Consider the following 20,859-nt stretch of genomic DNA (forward strand, 5'->3'; position numbering starts at 1 on the left):
AGGAGGGCCAGCTGAGAAGGGGCTGGAGAGCCAGGCTGAGGAGTCCATCCTTTACCAGCAGACAGGAGAGGGTTTTATGTTGTGGAGGCGGAGGGCCGCATTGTGCTGCAGAAAGACCCTTCGGCAGTCGTAGAGCAGAGGATAGATGTAAAGGAGGACTGTCCCTGCAGTCCAGGGAGACCCAGCATGGCGTCCAAGAGTCTGGTGGAGAGACCTCAACCAAGGCACTGCCTTAGAAAGCCACTGCTTTAGAAGGCCTCCCATGGCCAGACCCCATGCCTCTGCTTCGAGAAGATGTATCCTTTATTTTTTTTTCCAACGTTTTTATTTTTTATTTTTGGGACAGAGAGAGACAGAGCATGAACGGGGGAGGGGCAGAGAGAGAGGGAGACACAGAATCGGAAACAGGCTCCAGGCTCCGAGCCATCAGCCCAGAGCCTGACGCGGGGCTCGAACTCAGGGACCGCGAGATCGTGACCTGGCTGAAGTCGGACGCCCAACCGACTGCGCCACCCAGGCGCCTAGAAGATGTATCCTTTAGTACTCTACAAGGAGGCCCTATCACTTGACTTGCCGGATGAAGGACCCAGGTGATGGGTGGTGGGCAGAGATGTGAACGCAGGGTGCCTGTTTGGAGGGACCCCTTTCTCTGCCTGGAGGCCTCACCCTCCTTCACCCGCCTACCACACCGGCCTCACTTTTAGCCACGGGCCACACCTAGACACCATCCCTTTCTGGAAGCCATCCTGCCCTCTTGTTTGGGCCCCTCTACCTTCAGGGCCTTCCCTTTCCACCAGCATTATCAAACACAATACTTTTGGAAAATTTAAGGGCTCATAATTTTGTTGAGGAGAGTAAGACCACCTTGTTTGTTTCATAACTGCAAAACATTTTCATTTTTAGATGTATAAATGCCAATTAGAAAGATCAGTCCAATGGCCTGTTTCATTTCTCCACCATCTATTCCCTTCCAATCTGTTCCCTTGTTTAAAACATACCTGTCTGTCCATTTATCTACTGACAACCCACATCAAGTCCATTTTGGTTCATGTACATCATAAAAGATGAAACAACACTGTCACGTGCCCTTTTAGCAAAATTTGATGCTTCGGCCTCTTGTCACAAAATATTATATGATGAGGTCCTTCATGTTGAATGGCTAGCTGAATCGAAAGGCCAAATTTCCCTTTCGTTCTTAGAAATACATCATTCGTTTGTCAAAAAATTTGGCTTGTATGATCAGTCTCATCATCATCTCTGGAATCCAGGGTCCTGTTCTGTCTGTGTGGATTCCTCTTCTGGTTCATCAGATCATTGGGAGATGTCTTCTTATCTCAATTTTCTTCCCTTTGCCATTTGAACATGAAATAAGAGTTCTGAATTTTTAGCTATGTTTGATAAAAACTGACATAAGACTGCAAAGATGGTGTTGCTGTGTTCTTTTCACCTTCTCTAAAGATGCTGTTATACTTTGGGCAGTGCAGTCAGGAAACTAGGGAGTGATTCATTTCAAGATCCTGTCATTGGCTAAGTAATTCCCTCATTTTCTGTTTTCTTCTTACTGCTTTAGTCTCTCTCTCTTTCCCTCTCTCTCTCTCTCTCTCTCTCTCTCTCTCTCTCTCTCTCTTTTAGCATAGTTGGAAATAATTAAAGAATAAATGATTGATCATTTCTTGGGATAATGAAATCGATCTAGTAAAATTGAAATCAAGATCACTAAGACCCCATGTATGTAAGACCCCATTGACCCCATCAATGGACCCAGGTGGTATTGCAAGATAGAATGAGTGTTGTCTCATAAAGAAAATAAATAATTTTTTTGTTGTTGTTGTTCTTTGAAAGCCCTCTAAGAAAAACTGAGAGTCATGAATGCCAATTCTCTTCCACTTTCTGGATTATATAGAATTGTTATTTCTTTCTTAAATATTTGATATAATTCACCAGAGAACTGATCAGGTGCTGGAGTTTCCTTTGTTGGGAAGATTTTAACTATGAATCTCATTAATTTAATAGATCATTCAGGGTTTCTATTCCGTCTTGAATGAGTGTTTGGAGTTTGTGTTTTTTGGTCCATTTCATCTAAGTTGTTAAATTTATGAGGATAAAGTTCTTCAAAATATTCCTCCCTTACATTCTTTTAATATCTGGAGGGTCTTTAGTGTTATCCCTTTTATCATTTCTGATACTTGGTAGGTAATGTCTTCTCTTCTTTTTTCTTGATATGTTTCACTAGAGATTTATCATTTGATTGATATTTTCAAAGAACCACCTTTTTGTTTCATTGATTTTGCTCTATTGTTTTCTGTGTAATAGAAACAAATTTCTGTTTATTGATTTCTCTTCTTTATTACTTCCTACTTTCTTCTTGCTTTGAATATAGTTTACTCTTCTTTTTTATTCTCTTAAGTTTGGAAACTCAGATTTTTTATTTGAGTTCTTTCTTTTCTAACAGAGCCCCTGAATGCTATAAGTTTCCTTGTAGGCACTGAGCTGGCTACATTCTACAAACCTGGATCTATTACAGTTTTAAGTTTCATTTACTCAAGAATATTTTCTAATTTCCCTTGAGACTTTCTTTTGGATCCACAATTATTTATGTGTGGTTCTGTCAATTTTAAAATATGTCCATGGTTTCCAACTATCTTTCTGTTATTGATTTCTAGTTTAATTCTGTTGTGGTCAGAAAACATACTTTGTATGATTTGAATTCTTTTACATTTGTTCAGCTTTATTTTATGACCCTAGAGATGGTCTATGTTGGTGAGTATTCCATGGATGCTTGATGAGAACGTGTATTTGGCTGTCGTTGGGTGGAGTGTGCCGATGAGATCAAGTTAGTTGATAGTGTTCAGGTCTTCAGTGTTCTTGCTTATTTGTTTGTTCTATCACTTCCTAGAGAGGAGTGATGAAGTCCCCAGCAATAGTTAAGCACTTGTCTATACCTCTTTCCAGTTCTATCCATTTGTGCTTCATGAATTTTGAAACCGAGAAAAATAGTGTGTTTATACTTGCCATTTCTGCTTCTCTTCCCTTATTTCTGAAGTTCTGTTTCTCTCTGTTATCATGTTCCTTCCTCAGAGAAGCTTTCTTCAGCAGGTCTTTCAGAGCATGTCTACCGGAGACAGGTTGTCTTAGTTTTCCTTCACTGAGAAAATCTCTCTTGCTCCTTCATTCCTAACAGACATTTTTTCTGGGTATAGAATTCTGGGTTAACAGTTATTTTCACAGCACTTTAAAAATGTTACTCCATCGTTTTCAGGCCTTCATGGTTTGTGGTGAGAAGTCTGCAGGAATTCAAATGGTCTTGCCCCCTCGATGGCCTGTGTCATTTTCCTCAGGTTACTTTCAGGATGTTTTTCTTTATCTTTGGTTTTTATTAGTTTTAGTATGATGTGTTTGGGCATGACTTTCTTTGTTTATCATTCTTTGGGTTTACTGAACTTCTTGAATTTGTAAATTTATGTTCTTCATCGAGTTTGGGAAGGTTGCAGCTATTATTTCCTCATGTTTAAAAAAAATTTGTTTTGGTATCAGTCTCGCCCTCCATCCACCCCTTGTGGTATCCCAATGACATGAATGTAGACTTGTTGATTTTGTACCACTGGTCCCTGTATTAGTCCCTGAAGCTGTATTCTTCTCTTTTTTTCCCCATTGATCAGATTGGATTAATTCTGTTCATCTGTCTTCAGGTTCACCGACTCACTCCTCTGTCGTCTGCATTCTGTCATCGAGCCAATCCAGTAAAAATTTTATTTCATTTGTATTTTTCATTTCTAAAGTTTTCATTTGGTTCTTGTCTTCCCCCAGCCTTCTATCTCTTGGCTCATATTATCTGCCTTGCCACGTATTTTGAGGACATTTACTTTTACTTCATGTTTCTAATAGCTGCTTTAAAATATTATCATTTCAATATCTGGGTCATCTTGGAGTCTGTTGTCTTTTACCTTGAGAATTGTTGAGATTTTCCTGGTTCTCTGTATATTGAGTTATTTTGGGTTGTATCATGGGCTTTTTAAGTATTATATTATGATACTCTGGCCCAGTTAAAATCCTCAGTTGTGTGTTGATTTGTGTTTTATTTATGTTTTAAGCAAACAGGCATTCCAGTTAGGTTCAGACTGCAAGTCCTAACCTGCCTTCTGTGGTTTCTATGTCAGTTGAGTTTCAAGGCCACTGCAGCACTATGAGGCCAGCCCATGTGCGCAGCCCCGCAGGTGGGGAGTTGTGGGGGGAGCAAGTCTTCAGTACACAGTAGTGAAGTTCTCAGAGCTTCTGCTGTGCTGCTTTGGATTAGTTTCACACAAGAGCACAGCAGAAGTGAATCTGGAACTTCCCGCACAGATTTAGGCATCCTGTTTCTCAGCCCTCTCGTATGATTTCTCCCCACACTTCCAGTCCCCAGAGAGTCCCCCCACCCACCTGTTTCCTCTTTTTTTGTTTTTTTTTTGTTTTTTTTTTTTTTTTTTTTTTTGGCCTTCTTGCTGGAAACCCTTAGGTTTGGGCCTATCTGCATGGTTATGTACTTCCTATGACTGGGCCTACCCCCAGTGCAACACAGTGAGAGGAAAATAATAATGTGGATACCTTCAGTGTTCCTTGAGCACAGAGTGTGTCTTATGGTGAAAAGGAAGAGTTTTAGTTTTAGGCACTTACTTGGCCACTACTGTTGCTGGCTATGTCACAAAAGTGTAGGTGTGTAACTCAGAGTCTTTGGATCAGAACAGGGAGGGTGAAAAGAGACAAAGGGGGCATTATATCCCCCACATACTTTGTACTTCAGGGCTATCCTTTCTGGTTCTTTGGTCAGAAATACAGGCTTTCTTGTGGAGCTTTTTTGGCCCATGCCCGCTGCATAGTTCCAGAAGTAGGACTGTCCTTAAGCCCAAGCTGGAAATATGGGCGATAAAGAACCCATGAAACTCATATCAGTCATTCTTCAAGTTTTGATTTCCCTCTCCGTCATCCTTCTTTTTTTTTTTTTTTTTAATGTTTACTTATTTTTGAGAGAGAAGCAGAGTGTGAGCAGGGGAGGGGCAGAGAGAGAGAGAGGCAAAGAACCCAAAGCAAGCTCCAGGCTCCCAGGTGTCAGCACAGAGCTTGACATGGGGCTTGAACCCACGAGCCGTGAGATCATGACCTGAGGTGAAGTCGGACGCTTCACCAACTGAGCCACCCAGGCACCTCTCCGTCATCTTTCTATTATTTACTTTTGGGTGTTCTCAGAATTACTTCTTGTATTCTGTCGAGAGCTTTTAGTTGTAATCAGTGGGGGAGAGAGGGTGCAGTGTGTGCCTTCTCCATCTTAGCTGGACAAGAGGGACAAGGACTCTTGCCCTGCCTGGAGTGCTGGTCCCTGTGATCACACAGCTGCCTCATCACCACTCATGCCTCAGAGAGCCGCTCCCTGGCCTTCTTAGCTGAAGCCTCCCCTCTCACCCATCACTCTTGGTCACATTCATATCCCAAGTTATCTGATTCATTCATTTTCCACATGTTGCTGTAAGTTCCCACAATCATGGTATGAGCTCCTTGAGGATGTGGGCTCTGTCTACATCGCTGGGTTCTGTCTACAGAACCCAGAGCAGCACAGAGTAAGAGGTCATATATGTTTGCATCGGACAGACTGGCCGATACCAAGGCTGGGTCTCCCTGACTATCAAGATCTAAAGTGTCAGGCAATAGAGGAAATCAGTAACTTTTGGAAAAGCCATAGAAAAACCTTCTGATCTCTTGAGGAGACAAGTATATAAAATGGGACAGGGAGATATGGGTGGGAAAATCATAGGTGTCCCTGGTTTGAGCCTGGCTCACTGAGAAAACATTCAAGACTTACGGCCTAGAAAAGAAATTGTGTTGGTGGAGGCCGTTCAGATATGTGTTTAGATAGCGAGATCAGTTTGGGTTCACTGACTTTGCAGACACAGAACATGCCCCTCAGAATCTCTATCCTTTGGGGGGAGTTCAGGTGAGTCCTGTGGGTGCAGGTTGGATTTAGGAGGAACTTAAGGTGAAGACAGGGGAATAGGCATCATTATTAGGACCTACAGTCCTCTTAAGCAATAATTGTGAAAATGCAACCTAGTCCCCCCAACCTTCCCAAACATTTAGTGGTGAACTAGTGACAGAGGATTAGATTGGTTGACCTTTGGATCCCTTTCCACCCTGGAAATTCCATGATTCTGTGAAGTCCAGTAGTCAGTTGGAGAGAGATGGAACAGAAAAGTAGGTGAGGAGATTACAGCCCCAGCGGTACAGATGTGTGGATAAATGGCAGGAAGGCATGGTTGGGGACGTGAGAAGGGATGGCCTTTCAGAAGAGTAAATAAACTTTGGGGTGGAAAGAGAGAGGAGTGGTCAAGGTTTGGGGGAGCCAGGTGGGGAGGGAAAACCATACTCACTGAAGGCACACGTTCACCCGGCCCCAAGATTGGTATTCCAACACGTGGTGTCACTTAAAGCACAGCATGGTGAAGGCAACCAGAGAAGGGAGAGATGGTTAATAGGGGCACGTGGAACACACAAGTCAGCGAAGACCCCTGGATTCAGCAATATAGAAGCAAATGGTGAATTTAAAGACCGGGGTGGGCTCTTAATAAAGGGAGGCGTGCCCGCCATAGTTTACCGTGTACCCCCACGAGCTGGCATTTTCCAGGAGGGAAAATGAAACTGGGAAAGCCCTCATTTGGTCTGGTTCAACAGTAGCAATGTAGGAGTTTGTGCTCGCCAAACTGTGGGGGTCACAGTTTACGTAATTCGCCAAAGAAGAGCTGCTTAAAATAAGACGCTATGTGGCCCAGTATAGCCCAGTGTAGGTTTGGGGGTAATCATGGGTACCAATGCACCTGGTGACTCATGGGCTCTGGGCATGGTCAGTCATCAAGGAACTTGAGGAGCGGTCCAGGACAGCTGTCCGGGGGCAGCAGAGCGTGTTGGAAGGGATTTGAAGAAGCCACATGAAGAACACTGATTGCTGCTTGCTTTGTTGATTCGGGTTGCCGTGACCTGGCTTGCCGTCTGCTTCTGAAATGCGTGCCAGGGTGGAACTTCCAGGAGAGACTTGTCTGGTGGGCGGCAGCCGCAGGCTCCACTTTTCCAGCCTTCACACCGAGCCCGGCGCTCCAGCCACGCACTGGGCAATGCTGCGTTTGTTGAACGGAAACAGAAATGCTAAGTGGAAAGAGGACCCCCAGTGCGTAAAAACCAGAGGTGTCCCTCACCTCTGTGAAGTGTAATATTTCAGGGATCTTTTCCTACGAAGAGTGAACTTACAGGGGCAGCAAACCTGTAGCTTCAGATAAAAACCAAATGGTCACGAGAAAGGCTAGCCATGGCATCGGAGACCTGAGTCTGAATGGTTTCCAGGTCCTGGCTGTGTCATTTGGCAGGTTGGTTAATTTCCCGAAAACACAGCTTCCTCTTTCGCAGAGTGGGCTGGTAATGCCGGCATGGCTGGGAAAACTCCAGATTCCATGTGTCACTTGACTGGCTGTGCTCAGCACCCGCTGGTCACTGACCTCGTGGTGGCCATCAGCACCTGAGAAACCCACACAGTGCTGCCGACCTGAGTGTCACATACAGAGGGTCACGTTCAAAGCGGCCCTTCTAGGGGGATTGTGTAAGCCTTTGACCTCCATTGTTTGCAACACACAAATCCCTGCATTTTCTCAACTGGCAGCATACTGGTTGACCTTAGACTTTTTTTCTTATATGCGGTTCATTTGCAGAAGCGTAAATAATACTTCTTTAAAGGGGCTCTGTGGGGCTTGCTTGCTGTCCATCCCCCACACTGGTCTTCTGGGGACCCTTCAGGAGAAATTTATATTGGGGTCTCTATGGGCCTCGGTCCGGTGGCAAGATGCGCTTAGCACCCAACATGCCTGTGAGTAAGTGCAGGTTCCAGGTGGGGGTCTCAGATGTGGTCCCATTTCAGGAAACTGTCGGGTGACGTGGATATGGTCAGTTTTGCCGGGGGAGTGTGCTGAGCGCCCTGATATCTGCAGGGAAAATATTTCAGATGCAGATCTGGATGTGGAAAACAGCTCAAGTTGCCAGAAACGGAGAGATAGGTGCTCCGAGGAGCAGAGCAATTACAGAAACAGAAGTGGGGAAAGGTTTTACAGATTTTATCCGCCCCCGTCCTTCGAGTGGAGGAATCCAGGGCTTAGCCACGGTGTGAAGCGTGGGGCATTTTTTTAAAGTGTCTTTGGCGTCCATCATCCTAGGAGGAAATAAACAGAATTTTGATCATTTTACATACTTGAGCCCAACCTTTGAACAGTAGCTGGGACCGAGAAAGCGATGCCCCCCCGACCCCCGCCCCGTGTTCCTGAACCGTTTGTTAGTCTGCATTATTATTCCAATTCGCCAATTCAGAAATAGAAGTTTGTGGTTGTTTTCTTCTGAAGAGGCTTCACTGTTCTATGGTGCTTTTCCCCTTCTGAGAAGAAATGAGCCCTGTTTGTTTTGCGAGTGGCAGAGAAAGTTGAACAGCATTTATCTGAAAATAAACAAGGACTTATAAAATTTAAGAAGACTTCCCTAACATGCAGCTGGGGAAATAAGACTGTATTTTGAGAATTAAGTTAGACCAGATGTGAAATAACAGACTTTAACGGTATCTTTGAAACAAACGGAGATGGGGAACCCCTTGGGAGATTAATGAGTCCATTAAATTTAAACACAGTTATTTATTTATTTATTTATTTATTTATTTATTTATTTATTTATTTTTCTTTTAAGACCAAAACAGAAGGTCGCAGATTCAGAACTAGCTTGTGAGCAGGCTCATCAGTATCTTGCTACCAAAGCAAAAACCAGATGGTCAGACTTATCTAAGGTAAGAAAACGATGATTTCCTTAAAAGGAAAGGGAATCTATTTCAGTGTTCTCAGATCATTGGGATAATCAAGCTGTTTAGATCCCGTCGCTGAGATGGGAAAACAGTGTTCTATACCCAACTGGTGACTCCTTTTATTCCTAAAATACTTTTTCAGCATAAATTCTCCCATCCGAGGTCAACTGATGTTTAGAGAAAGGAGTATTTGTAGGAGTTATGTGGACAGAAATTCCTAGATGTATCTCAGGTTTGATATGAATTAAAAATTTTAAACAAACAAACAAAAAAAGAACCCTGTCATATTATTTTTACCCATTTCAAAACCTGCATTTCTGGGTGGGTGGGATTTCTTCCTGTCTTCCAAAACGATAGAAAGCACATCGTGAAGGTGAATGCTGTAGATGGGCAATCGTGTAAACCGATTTGGTGTTGAGATGGGCGCGTAATCTAATGACAGTTGTACCCACGGGACAGTAGAACTGAGCCTGCAGGCCTGAGTTCATCCCCAAGTGGGTGATCATTTCGTAACCCAACAAGGACACAACACCTTCACCTTAGGAAATGTCTTTAAAACTGCACTGTGGAAGAATTTTCTTTTTGTTTTGTTTTTTTTTTTTTAAGTTTATTTACTTTGAGAGAGAAAGAGAGCACGAGTAGGGGAGGGTCAGAGAAAGCAAGAATCCTAAGCATGTCCCGCACTGTCAGCGCAGAGCCCGGCGTGGGGCTCTCGATTGATCTCACGAACCACGAGATCATGACCTGAGACGAAATCGAGTCGGACGCTTAACCGACTGAGCCAAGCAGACGCTCCCAGAAGGATTTTCACGTTATTGTGAAGGACGCCTCCACTTTGTTTCATCTGGTCATTTTCTTTCAATGTTTGCCTCTCTTGGCCTGTGTCCGATGTGAAGTTCTGTCTTGTCAGTCCTGTGCCGCCCCCGGGCTGCCTCTCCCCAGTCCCCTGCCGTCAGAGTTGACTGTGCGGCTCAGCGTGGCAAATCACACGGAGTCCTCCCGCTCCCACGGGTAGGGCTGGCCTTCCCGAGCCGTCCTGCGGGAGTGCGGGGCCAGCCCTGGGCTGTACTCTGCGACCACATGGGCATGGCAGCCGGGAGAGGGCCGAGCTCACTGTGTGACATCATCCTCCACACCCTACACCCCAGCTTCTCTGGGCCTGCCTCTCCCCTCCTCCCTGCTATTTCTGTCCACTCTTCCTCCTGCCCCTATAATGCCCCCTCTGCTGATGCTGCCCTCCGTGGACCCAGGGGCTCCCACGGCCCCTTCCAGGCCCTTCCTGGATTCATCCTACCCTGCTCTGATGAATGTTGCGCAGCACATCTCCGGGGTACGTGGGTTTGTGCTGGGGGTTCAGTGGTAACGAAGGCCCATCTTCTTCCAGCCTTCGGAGCTCACAGACCAGGAGAGGTGGTGGTTAAGAAACAAAGGCAGCTTATTAACAAAGCAGGTGGGCACTGTGGGGAAAATGAACAGGCTGCCGGAGGCCTTTGCTTCTGCCTTGTTGCATCCGTACTTCCTGGAATGCTTCCTCCCCTGGCCTTACCACGGCTCTGTCGGGCCTCCTCCACTCCCTGTCTGGACCTGCCCCCTCTCGGGCTCGGTGACCCTCTCTGTCTGTGTTCACTCCCTTGAGCACGTCCTCTGCACTTACCTCTCCATACTTTGTTTTTGTTTTTGTTTTTATTTAGAGAGAGGGAGAGTGGGGCGGGGGGAGAGAGAGAGGAGAGAGAGAATCCCAAGCAGGCTCCATGCTGCCAGCACAGAACCCGATGCGGGGCTCGAACTCACAAAACTGTGAGATCATGACCTGAGCTCAACCGACTGAGCCCCCCAGGCGCCCCTCCTCTCCACACCGATTCCCGTGGCCTCTCATAACCATCTTTATCCCTGATGTTCTGCAGAACCCCAAGTGTGTTTAGGGGAGGGGTGGGGACCCTGGAGTGCTCTGCTGCTAAGCCAGCAGCCTCGGGTCTGTCCCTTCTAGAAGGGAGCCTGGTGGAAGTGTGGGAAGGGAAGAAGACTTGGAGGCTTACAGAGGAAGAGGAATCAGCAGGGGCATGTGGAGCCACTTTGTAGGGGGTCAAGCGTCACTTCGTGCCGGGCCTCACACCTCTCTCGGCCCCCGCGGGACTGCGTGCCCCTGTGTGTTTTATTAGTATTCGATCGGGCATTTCTCCCACTCTCTCAATTTATCTTGAAAAAAGCTCTAAAGCTTTTTGGGATTCGTTCTGAATCCCAAACCTGCAGAAAGTAGGGTGACGCATAGATGAGACGCATTAATGACGGACGCCTGGTGACGAGGCGGGTGTTCTCCTGCCATCCAGCACAGCCTTCCTCTTCCCTTCCGGGTCGTGGCAGACACGTGGCATTTGGCTCCTCTCTGGGCACTTCTGTGGGTTCGCCAGAAAGACCCGCGAATGTCGGAAAGGATGTGGTCCCCAGTAAAACTGCATTTGGAACTTGAGCAAGTCAGGTACTGCGTCCTCTAGCTGTCCTCAGCGAGGGTCCCCGGCTGGCCACTCAGCCGGGCTCGGCCAAGGACACCACCAGCCGATCTCTTGGACGCACCCGCAGTCGGCCTCTTCTGGGCAGCTTAACAGGCTCACTTCCGTTTAAGTATGTTTGGAAGACAAGTTCATCGATTTCTTTAGCAAACATTATTATGAGTTAACTATGGACTGTTGCAAGATATTAAAGACACGGCGACCAAAAAAAAAAAAAAAAGACACGGTCTCTGATCCCAAGAGATTTGTGGTGTAAGCACCAATAAGAGTGCTAAAGAATTGTATTATAATTGAAGTAGCTTTTTTTAAAGCTCATTTTTCAAGTTGTGACTCTACAGTGCAATGCAATAGCAATACATATTATATATATTATATATATATAACGTGTGTATTTGTACGTGTATAATATGCATGAATGCATATAGTGTATGTAGTAATAACGTACAATAATAATATACATGCGTAGCTTAGGTACGTTTAAGGTAGTCACTGCGTATCCCAAGTTGTATCCCACCACGTAACCCGCCATCCAGAGGAAGGAGGAGACACTCTCAATGTCTTAGCGCCGCACACACTTTGCATCAAGGGCCAGGCAGTGACTGGCCTTGGCTTTGTGAGGCAGGGGCTTCAGACACAGCCGCTCAGCTCTACCGTGCCCTCGGTGCTGTCAGACTCCGCTTCCTCCTCCCTAGTGGATGCGTAACAGCGTGTCATTCTAGTTTTGGGGAGCATGTGTTGGTTACTTGTGAGCGGTGAGTATCTTTTCGTTTTTTCCTGAGGCAGGTTTCCTTTCTCCGTGAAGGGCCTGCTCGTTGGTTTTCTCACTGGGCTCTCTGGTGATTTCTCGTTGGTCGATAGGAACTCGTACCACGGTTTGGCTGCTAGTCTTTTGTCGATGATACGTGGTGCGAGTCACTAATCCCAGTTTGTGTTCTGCGTTTGCACCCTTTTCATATGATATCTTTTGGTAAATATAAGTTCGTTAAAAAAAATTTTTTTAAACGTTTATTCGCTTTTAAGAGACAGAGACCAGGGAGTAAGCAGGGGAGGGGCAGAGAGAGAAGGAGACACAGAATCTGGATCCGAGCTGTCAGCACAGAGCCCGACGTGGGGGTCGAGCCCACGGACCGTGAGATCGTGACCCGAGCCAAAGTCCAACACCCGACTGCCTGAACCATCCAGGCGCCCCGGGTTCTTCTTGTCGATAGAGTCAAATGCGAAATGTGTTAACATTTCCTGTAGGTCTCGCCCAAGAAGCTGTGTTTCATCTGAAGTCATGAAGACCTTTCAGCAGCTCTCCAGTGAAGCCTTTCCCATCCTGGTCTTGAAATCCACACCACGTGTCACCTATGTGTTGGGAGGCAGGGGTTCACTCCCACTCTTCCATATGGAGACCCGGTTGTCTAGCCCCCGTAAAGCCCATCCTTCCCCCCCTGACGTATGGCATCACCGCTGTCCTGCCTCGAGGCCTGCGGGTGTCTCTGGGCTCCTCACTCCGTTCCCCGGGTCAGTTTGTCTGTTTTGGCACCTTCACCACATCACTGTAATCACAGTAACTCGGTAATACGTCTTGATCAGCTGGTAGGCAAGTCCCTCCCCCTGTCCTTTGAGAGTTTATGAATCAGTTTGTCAAGTTCCACAAGGCAACAAAGCGTCTGGAGAGAAATGCCGTCTTTACAATTTTGAGTCTTCCAGTTCACGAGCATGGTGCGTCTCCATTTATTCTGATATTTTTAAATATCTTTCGATAAATTTTTAGACTTTTCTGTGTAGCGGTCTTACGATCATTCCTAAGGTTTATTCCCTGGGATGGGGCACCTGTGTGGCTCAGTCAGTTGAGTGTCTGACTTTGGCTCGGGTCAAGATCTCACGGTTTGTGAGTTTAAGCCTGTCAGCATAGAGCGCACTTGGGATTCTCTCTCTCCTTCTCTCTGTCCCTCCCCCACTTGTTCTCTCCCTCCCTCCCTCTCTCTCTCTCTCTCTCTCAAAATAAATAAATAAACTTAGAAAAGGGTTTATTCCTAAGACTTTCTATTTTTGATACTACTATAAATATTATTTTTTAAAATTTGTTCTCTGTGCCTGATATGTAAGAACATGAATGATCTTGCCTATTGACCTGAAATCCAGATTTCTTGCTAAATTCTCTTAGCATAGTAATTCATTTGTGGATCTTTCCTATGTATCCAGCCACATCATCTGTGAATAACGACAGCTGTATTTCTTCCTGTCCTGTTTTTTACCTTTTATTCCTTTTTCTTGCTTGACTACCCTGGCCGATACCTCCAGTACGACGTGGAAAAGAGGGCAGTGGAGACCTTGCCTGTTCCTGGTCTTAAGGGGAATGTCTCCGCCTTCACCATGGAGTGTGATGCTTGCAGAGGACTTTCTAGATGTGCCCCTGCATCTACCTCACGGTGTTGTGAGGAAGAGGGTCAGAGGAGCTATTACTTCCAAACAGTTTAAGTCACTGCCGAGTGCCACACATTACCTGCTAGTCTGTGGCCCTCTTAACAGGCTGAAAATTCCCCAGATACCTTTTGCATCCCTCGGGGACATTAAAAAGGTACCGTATTGGGGCGCCTGGGTGGCTCGGCGGGTTAAGCGTGCGGCTCTTGATTTCGGCTCAGGTCACGATCTCACGGTTCGTGAGTTCGAGCCCCACGACGGGCTCTGCTCAGAGGCGTGGAGCCTGCTTTCGAGTCTCTCTCTTCCTCTCTCTCTGCCCCTCCCCCCCCAACATAAATAATTAAACTTAAAAAAATAAAGCTACCATATCATTGCGTCATCAGAGCTGGGGTCTCACGTGCCTCATCCCTGTCTTACAACCAGAGGACCAAGTCTGCTACGTTGTCAAGATGACCACCTCCAGCGCGTGGGCTACTGTCTCATTCCCCAGGCCCTGGGACCCTCATAACTAATAGCTCTTGAGCCCAAGTTGTTGGCCGGGTCATACACCTGAGACCAGTCATCACCCAGAAACCAGCCCCTTCCAGTTCATGATAGTTGTTTGCGTTTTGCTCGGTCACCTTCTTTACCAAAATGGTGAGGGTATCTGGAGCTTTGACTGAAAAGTGATTAAGCAGGTAGAGAGGGGAGAGACACGTCTTCTGTTGTTCAGGTATCGGCTGTGGACAATCCTCTAAACTACCACGAACACACTGTGTAGGTTACTAAATGTCGTCTTGTAATATTGTAGAATTTTATAGAAACCGACAGTGAGGGCAACGGCATTCTTCGGCGGCGGGATATAAAGAACGCGCTGTACGGTTTTGATATTCCTCTAACACCGAGGGAGTTTGAAAAGCTCTGGATGAGGTAAGTGGCATCCACCAGTCGACCCCCTTCCATCCCGAGGGTCCCAGGTTGCCGGCTGCTGCAAATTCAGCACCAGCCTTGCTCTGCTACTAGGGGGCAAGGTGCTCAGCTAGGAATGGTTTCCTCTGGTTGTGTCTGTCTGCTGCCCTTCCTCCCCATAGAGGCTGGTCTCCGGGAACATGGAGAATCAGGGTAAACCCTCATCATCGATACCAGACTTAAGATGTTTGCATTTCCAGGGAACCAGGAGTTCAAGCCCATCCTTATATCACTTTAGAAAGCGACGTCACTCCCCAAAGACTTAATCCTAATGCAACTAGCTCAGCAGACAGTCCTGCCACGGGTGTGGGGAGAAGCAATCTCTCCCCATCGCCTACAGATGGAAATCAATGTCGCACAACTGTTTTTTGTAGGTACGTAATTCGTTGAAAGAAAATAACCAAACTTTTGGCAACTTGGGGGAGTTTCCCGGGGGTGTCTTAGACGGAAAATAATACCTAATATCGGTTACATTTTTCAAAAAGTGTTTTCGATTCAGCTGTTCTTGAATCAGGCCCCCAGTTGCAGTATCCCCCGCGTGGGGACCCGAGTTTCCAGGTGCGCTAACAATGCGGTCAGTTTCCGAGTTCCAGATCCATCTTTGAATTACCTCCGTCCTCGTCGTGTGTTGGTTGCCGCTCCCGTCCCCGCAGGACGGTGCACGCTATTGTGCATCCCCCCAGGGGCAAGCGCACGGAGCAGCTCGTGTAATTTTTTAGCTTTTCATCTGTTCAAAGTGGAAGGCTGAAATGTTGGCCGAGTTTAGAATTAGGTGGGCTGTTTTGTGTCTAATTTAGAAAAGCAACTTGAAGTTCTCATAAAGTCCTTATTCTTTTTTAGATCAGCTCCAACACAGGGCCAATTGAGGCTCTCCTTATTCATATTCTCTTTCAGTAGATTAAATGAGTGGGTCCCACCGAGTAACCAGACGATTGGGCTCCCCAGTCTTTTGGATGATCCGAGGACGACTGTGTGGTCTCAATACTCGAGGACCTGTCAGGGGGTACAAGCAGTCGCCCATATGCGGGGGCACAGTGTCGCCTCTGATAAATGCCAGAGGAGGGAACGTGTGGAGGAAAGAGGGAGTAAGAGCAGGAGCGGCAGGTGGGGGCGGGGAGGGCGTGTGGCGGAACAGGAAGCTGTCGCCGTCGGAGGGAGGTTGAAATAGCTCCCGGGGGTCAGAGGAGAAGGGGGATCCCCTCACCCACGGGATGTCGGTGAGACGTTCCATGAGTGCTGGCCCAGGGCTCCCAGGGTGAGAAAGGAGGGGTGGGGCCATCAGGGCCCCAAAGCCCTGGTCTTCAGGCATTATATCAGCCGGGCATTCGGGACTAGCGAAGGCTGATCACCCAGCCACGCTTCAGGAAGATGGGTCAGGGAACGTTCAGAGAAGGGATGGGTGGGCCCAGAGACTGTCGTCTGCATCCCGGTGAGGCGGGACGAGTTCCCGGGCTGGGTGTGGGCCACGGGAAAGAGGGGTGTTGGGGCCAAGTGTCCCCCTCGAGGGGGAGAAGAAGGGCACGCTCACTCGTCTTCCTGAAGGGGGGCTAGAGCACGTGTCCGTCTCAGTGGGAGTGAGACACTCCCTGCCGCTTCGGGCTCAAGTTTCTTTATACGTTTATTGACATTATTAAACGTACACACGTCTGCCCTGACAACTGCGCGAAGTCAGAATTGCATCTGCGTTTGTCCGCGGGCTGCCCGCCACGGGTGCTGAGGGACCCAAAGGGACGGCGCCCCGCTGCCAGACGGGTGGCCGTGGCTCCTGCCTCCGTCCTCACAGCTGCGGGGCCTCTGTCAAGTTACTTAACTTCTCTGCGCCTCGCTCTGCTCCGCTAAGTTTGCTGCATGTGTCGGTCAGGGGAGGCCAGCCGCGGTGACAGACAATGGTGTCCTGATCTAGCGTGGGCGTCGTGGGGGGGGGTCTGCCCACAAGCTGCTGAGGGGACCAGGAGCCCCACCACCCCCTGGAGCTGTCGTGACACCAGGCCTGGGAACGCGGCCGTCACTTTCCCCGAGTTCTGTTGGCCAGAGTCCTTTCACGCGGCCGCGCCCACTACGGGGCAGGCTGGGAGAGGCGGTCTGGAGTTGTGTCCCGGGCAAAAAGAAACGGGGACAGGGGAACTCAGTGGTGACGTCTGCCACAGGTGGAACTACCCCCGAGGGATGAGGAAGAGGGGCATTCGAGACAAAGGAAACTTCAGGAATGTTAGACACCAGTATCTGGGCAGGAAAGCAGAAACCACTCTACTATTTCTGGCCAAGTGGGGCTTAAGGCAGTGACGGACGACAAAGAGGTCAAAGGACCGGAAGCCCGGGGGGGGGGGGTTGGATTGTGGTATTACAGGCCAGAGGCTGCCGCCCCCCTAGGCTAGAAGAGGAAGAGGAAGGGGGTGAACCAGAGATCAGGAAACCGCTCTCTAACCTGGGACTGGAGGACAAACGGGAAACGGGGCATTTCTGGAGGCATCTCACCCCAAGGCTGCCTCCGAATCTGCTAGAATCTCAGCCACTGTGCAGAGCAGGAACCACGGCCATGGCGGGAGGCACGCCAGACACAGCCGGGGACTGCCCTCTTCCTGCCTTCTGACTGGGCCCACCTCCCCGGGAGCAGCCGGCGGGTAACTTGGAAGATGTGCCGAAGGATGGGCACGAGGTTGAATGCCACCAGATGAACATCCAGCTGACGGGCCAAGGAGGGATTCACATCCCAGGACCGCGGATTGACCTGAGCGGCCGGGACGTAGGCAGCCTGGGCTGTGCAGGAGAGCGGGCCTGCTCGTCCACTGGACCGGACTACGAAGGGCAGGATGAGGTAGGGACGCTGTCGTAAGGCCAGGTGGCTAGCAGGGAAAGACCTAGGCGGCCCTGCGTTCTAGAAAGATCACTCTGGCCATAGTGGGGAGGATGAATTACAGGGGACTGGGTGGGCGGCACAGAGGTCAGCGGGCCAAGTGAGAGGACGTGGTGAGCTTTCCTGGCAGTGGAGGGAGGACTGGGGAGGAAGTGACAGGTGTGAGGGAGATTTAGGAAGAGAAGTGAGCCTTAGCGGCCTGGAGGGAGAGGCTGTGTGAGGAGATCGGATGTCCCTGCGGAAGTTGGAAAGACAACCTAGGTGGCTGGGTAGCCTGCGGCTAAGGGCTGTGGTCTAGCGAGGACTGCACCTTGTCCCGTGGTGCCCCAGACTGAGCTGTGTGACCCCGGGCCCGTGGCTCGCCTTCTCCGGGCTTCAGTCATCTATCAAATGGGATGGCAACGGGGACCAAATAATATATGGGGAATACCTGGCGTACATAAGCGTAAAAAGTGGAAGCAAAAAGATGATACAGATTTGAGACTCTTTTCTGATTGCACTGTTAATGCAACACTCGTTTTAGAAGTCTCAGAAAATCCGGAAGAGCATAAAGGAAAAGACAAGACAACAGCAAAGCAGCCGTAATGATAAATGGTGATCTGGTAGTGCGACTGTTCCACCCATCGTGGTCTCAGCTGGTCGTCCTCACCCTCACTCACCCTTCTGGCCTGTTCCTCTCAACCGCTCGGTCTTTGCTGGCAATGGCAGGTTCCCCGCCCTGCTTCGCGCCCCTGGTCCGGCTTTGGACCACAGGGCAGGAGGCGCTGAGCCGGCGACAGGGGGCTGGCCAGCCATGGGTTGTCTAGGCACCAGGAGCCTCCTTCGGTCGCCCGCACAACGGGAGGGGCGTTCTCCCCCACCCAGAGGGAGCTGGGACCGCTGTGACACGCTCTGTCAGCCCGGGGGGTCCGACTGTCGAAATAGGAAAGCCCCCCGACATGGGTAGGTGGGCGTGAGCGGACAAATAACATCTGCTCTTTCAAAAATACAAAATTTAAAAATAGGGTAGAATATAGACAAGGAAAAAAATAGCATCCATTATTCACTCAACATTTATTAAGCACCTGTGAAGTGCATTAGTTTAGAGCCTCAGATGAGTCTGGAGGGTCTCGTTTATGCTGTGGAAGTAAATTAATGAATTAACCCCCAAATCTCAGTGGCGTAGCACACCGATGTTTTGTTTCTCCGTTTTTTTTCTTACTCATCCTACGTCTATAGCACGTGTAGCATCTCTTCTGGACGCTTCTCTCCCAAGCGGTGATTTGGGGATCTGGCCAGCTTCCAGCCTGTGGCTGCCTTGTCTCAGCGGGGGGCATCTGCGGAACCACAGGATCACACGGGCTTTGGTGGGCTTCAGCCCCAGGTGACACCCTCCTGCCTGCGGCCTGGGGCTGGTCCACTGCCCTGCTCAGGCACAGGGGCCGGACAGATCGGGGGGCACCTGGGAGTTAAGCGAGCCATACCGTGGACTGGCTTATCGGGGATTAAAGGAACAAAATGTTCGAGCCTGGCGGAGGCTGGTGTGAAAGGAAACCTGCTAACTGAAGCCAAATTAGGATCTGTAAGGAGCAGTGTGTTTGCTTTGGTTTTGGAGAGCCCGCTAAGAATAAATCACAAGATGGAAGCATCTTCATTCATGCCTTCACTCATCTGAACAATCATGAAGCAGGGAGTTTTTGAAACTTCCTGCGTTGTGGGCCTTGTGCTAGCTTCTGGGGTTCCAGAGATGAGGAGCCCTCACTCTCAGGCGGCTCACAGCCCAGCAGGGAGGGCAGACAAGGAACGCGACGGTGGCGGTGGCGGGGCGGTGGGAGCCGCGTGCGTGTTCAGGGGAGGGACCCCAGGAGACGCGAGGACGCCTGAGCTGAGTCTTAATAAACAGTCATTAGCCAGGGGTGGGGAAGGGCATGCCGGTGAGCAGAGGCCCCGGGGCCGGGAGGAGGGGCAGGTCTGAGACGGGAGAGGAAGGGCCCTGCCTGTCTCGGCAGAGCCTGTCCAGCACGGGGACCACCGAGAGGCCTGCCCAGGACCCACTGTGGGACATGCGCCCCGTGCTGAGTACATTCTCTAGCCTCGTTTCGCCAGACAGAATTCATCTATTTTGGATCTAAAACAGACTTTGCTGAACAACCGTGAAAAAAACACACTGTAAAAATTCACAGAAGACTAAAGCAGGAAAGTAAGTCTCAGGATGAACGGTAGAGATGATTAGTTGCATAAAGCCAGCCGACCAAGTGGACTTGATGGAAAGCTTTGGGGATCACTGGTGCCCCGTTTTTGCACATTTCATAATTTCGTAGTAAGTTATATATTGGTATTCCGGCATCAGAAGAAAAGATGGTGCCAAGATGCCTGTGCCAAAGGTACCAGCTCCCTGGGAGCAGCCCGGACTCTTAGGTTCCCAAGAAGCTGGGTCCTCGGCATCGGCTCAGCCACGGCAGCCTCCTGGCTGGAACCTGGGAGCATCGGGCTGTGGGACGCCTGGACACGGAGAGCCCCAAGGTGGGAAAGGACTTGAAGGGGTCCAATGAGCAAGGTCTGTAGATTAGGAAGGAGGAGCCTGAATGGGACACAATGGCAGGGAAGGAGTTTTGGAAGCACTTGGAGATGACTGGCCACATAGGCTCCTAGCTCAGCATAAAGAACTATTTATGATTCAGGTTGTCTGGCACTCCAGCGGGCGGTCTTTGAAGGGGTGCGTTTCCCATCCCTGGCGTGGTTTTACCCAAGGCCGGACCACTACTTGCTGGGGGGCACAGAGAAGGGATCGTGGCCCCAGATGGCTCCAGAACCCGTGATTCCACCAGGACTTGCCGAATGCCGTGGCCGTCAGACCACCCTCACAGGCGACACCGGAGAGGATTCCGTGTGTCCCAGGCTGCCTGGCCTGAGTCATCAGTGGGGCTTATCCCAGACCCTCTGACTCTGGGGTCGGTGTTAGGGGGTAGACCTGTCACTGACAAGAGTCGAGCACCTAAACTGAGCACGAAGGACTAAGACTTTCCAGCAAAGCAATCAGTGCGAAGCTATTCGAATCATGGGTGCGACTGAACTGCTGTGTGTACAATAAATGGGCAGGGTAATCTGATCATATCATAAATTAGTGGCCATTGCCACATGCAAATGCAGGCTTTTATGGGTCCTCTGTTTATGTGCACATTTTTCCTAGCACATCTGCTGCCGAACCGTTTTAAAATTCAACCTTTATAGGCAAGTTGATTTTTTAAAACGTTACACAAAGGATTATATAATGAAGGGCGAGGTTATGTAAGCTGAATTAACTCTCTTAT

The 20,859-nt window shown here is 48.9% G+C and overlaps 1 protein-coding gene across 8 annotated transcripts in view; it reads left to right on the forward strand.

Annotated features, from left to right (window-relative positions):
- EFCAB6 (EF-hand calcium binding domain 6) overlaps positions 1–20,859 on the forward strand; it is a 249,752-nt gene that overhangs the window by 167,959 nt on the left and 60,934 nt on the right. For all 8 annotated transcript variants that reach the window (XM_086712072.1, XM_086712076.1, XM_086712079.1 and 5 more), the window contains 2 exons: positions 8,740–8,836; positions 14,558–14,676. In XM_086712072.1, the coding sequence (XP_086568198.1) occupies positions 8,740–8,836; positions 14,558–14,676 (216 nt within the window). The remainder of the gene's footprint in view (positions 1–8,739; positions 8,837–14,557; positions 14,677–20,859) is intronic.

The sequence above is a fragment of the Puma concolor genome, chromosome B4 (genome assembly GCF_028749965.1).
Source record: "Puma concolor isolate L17-30 chromosome B4, mPumCon1.1.hap2, whole genome shotgun sequence".
Classification (NCBI taxonomy): domain Eukaryota; kingdom Metazoa; phylum Chordata; class Mammalia; order Carnivora; family Felidae; genus Puma; species Puma concolor.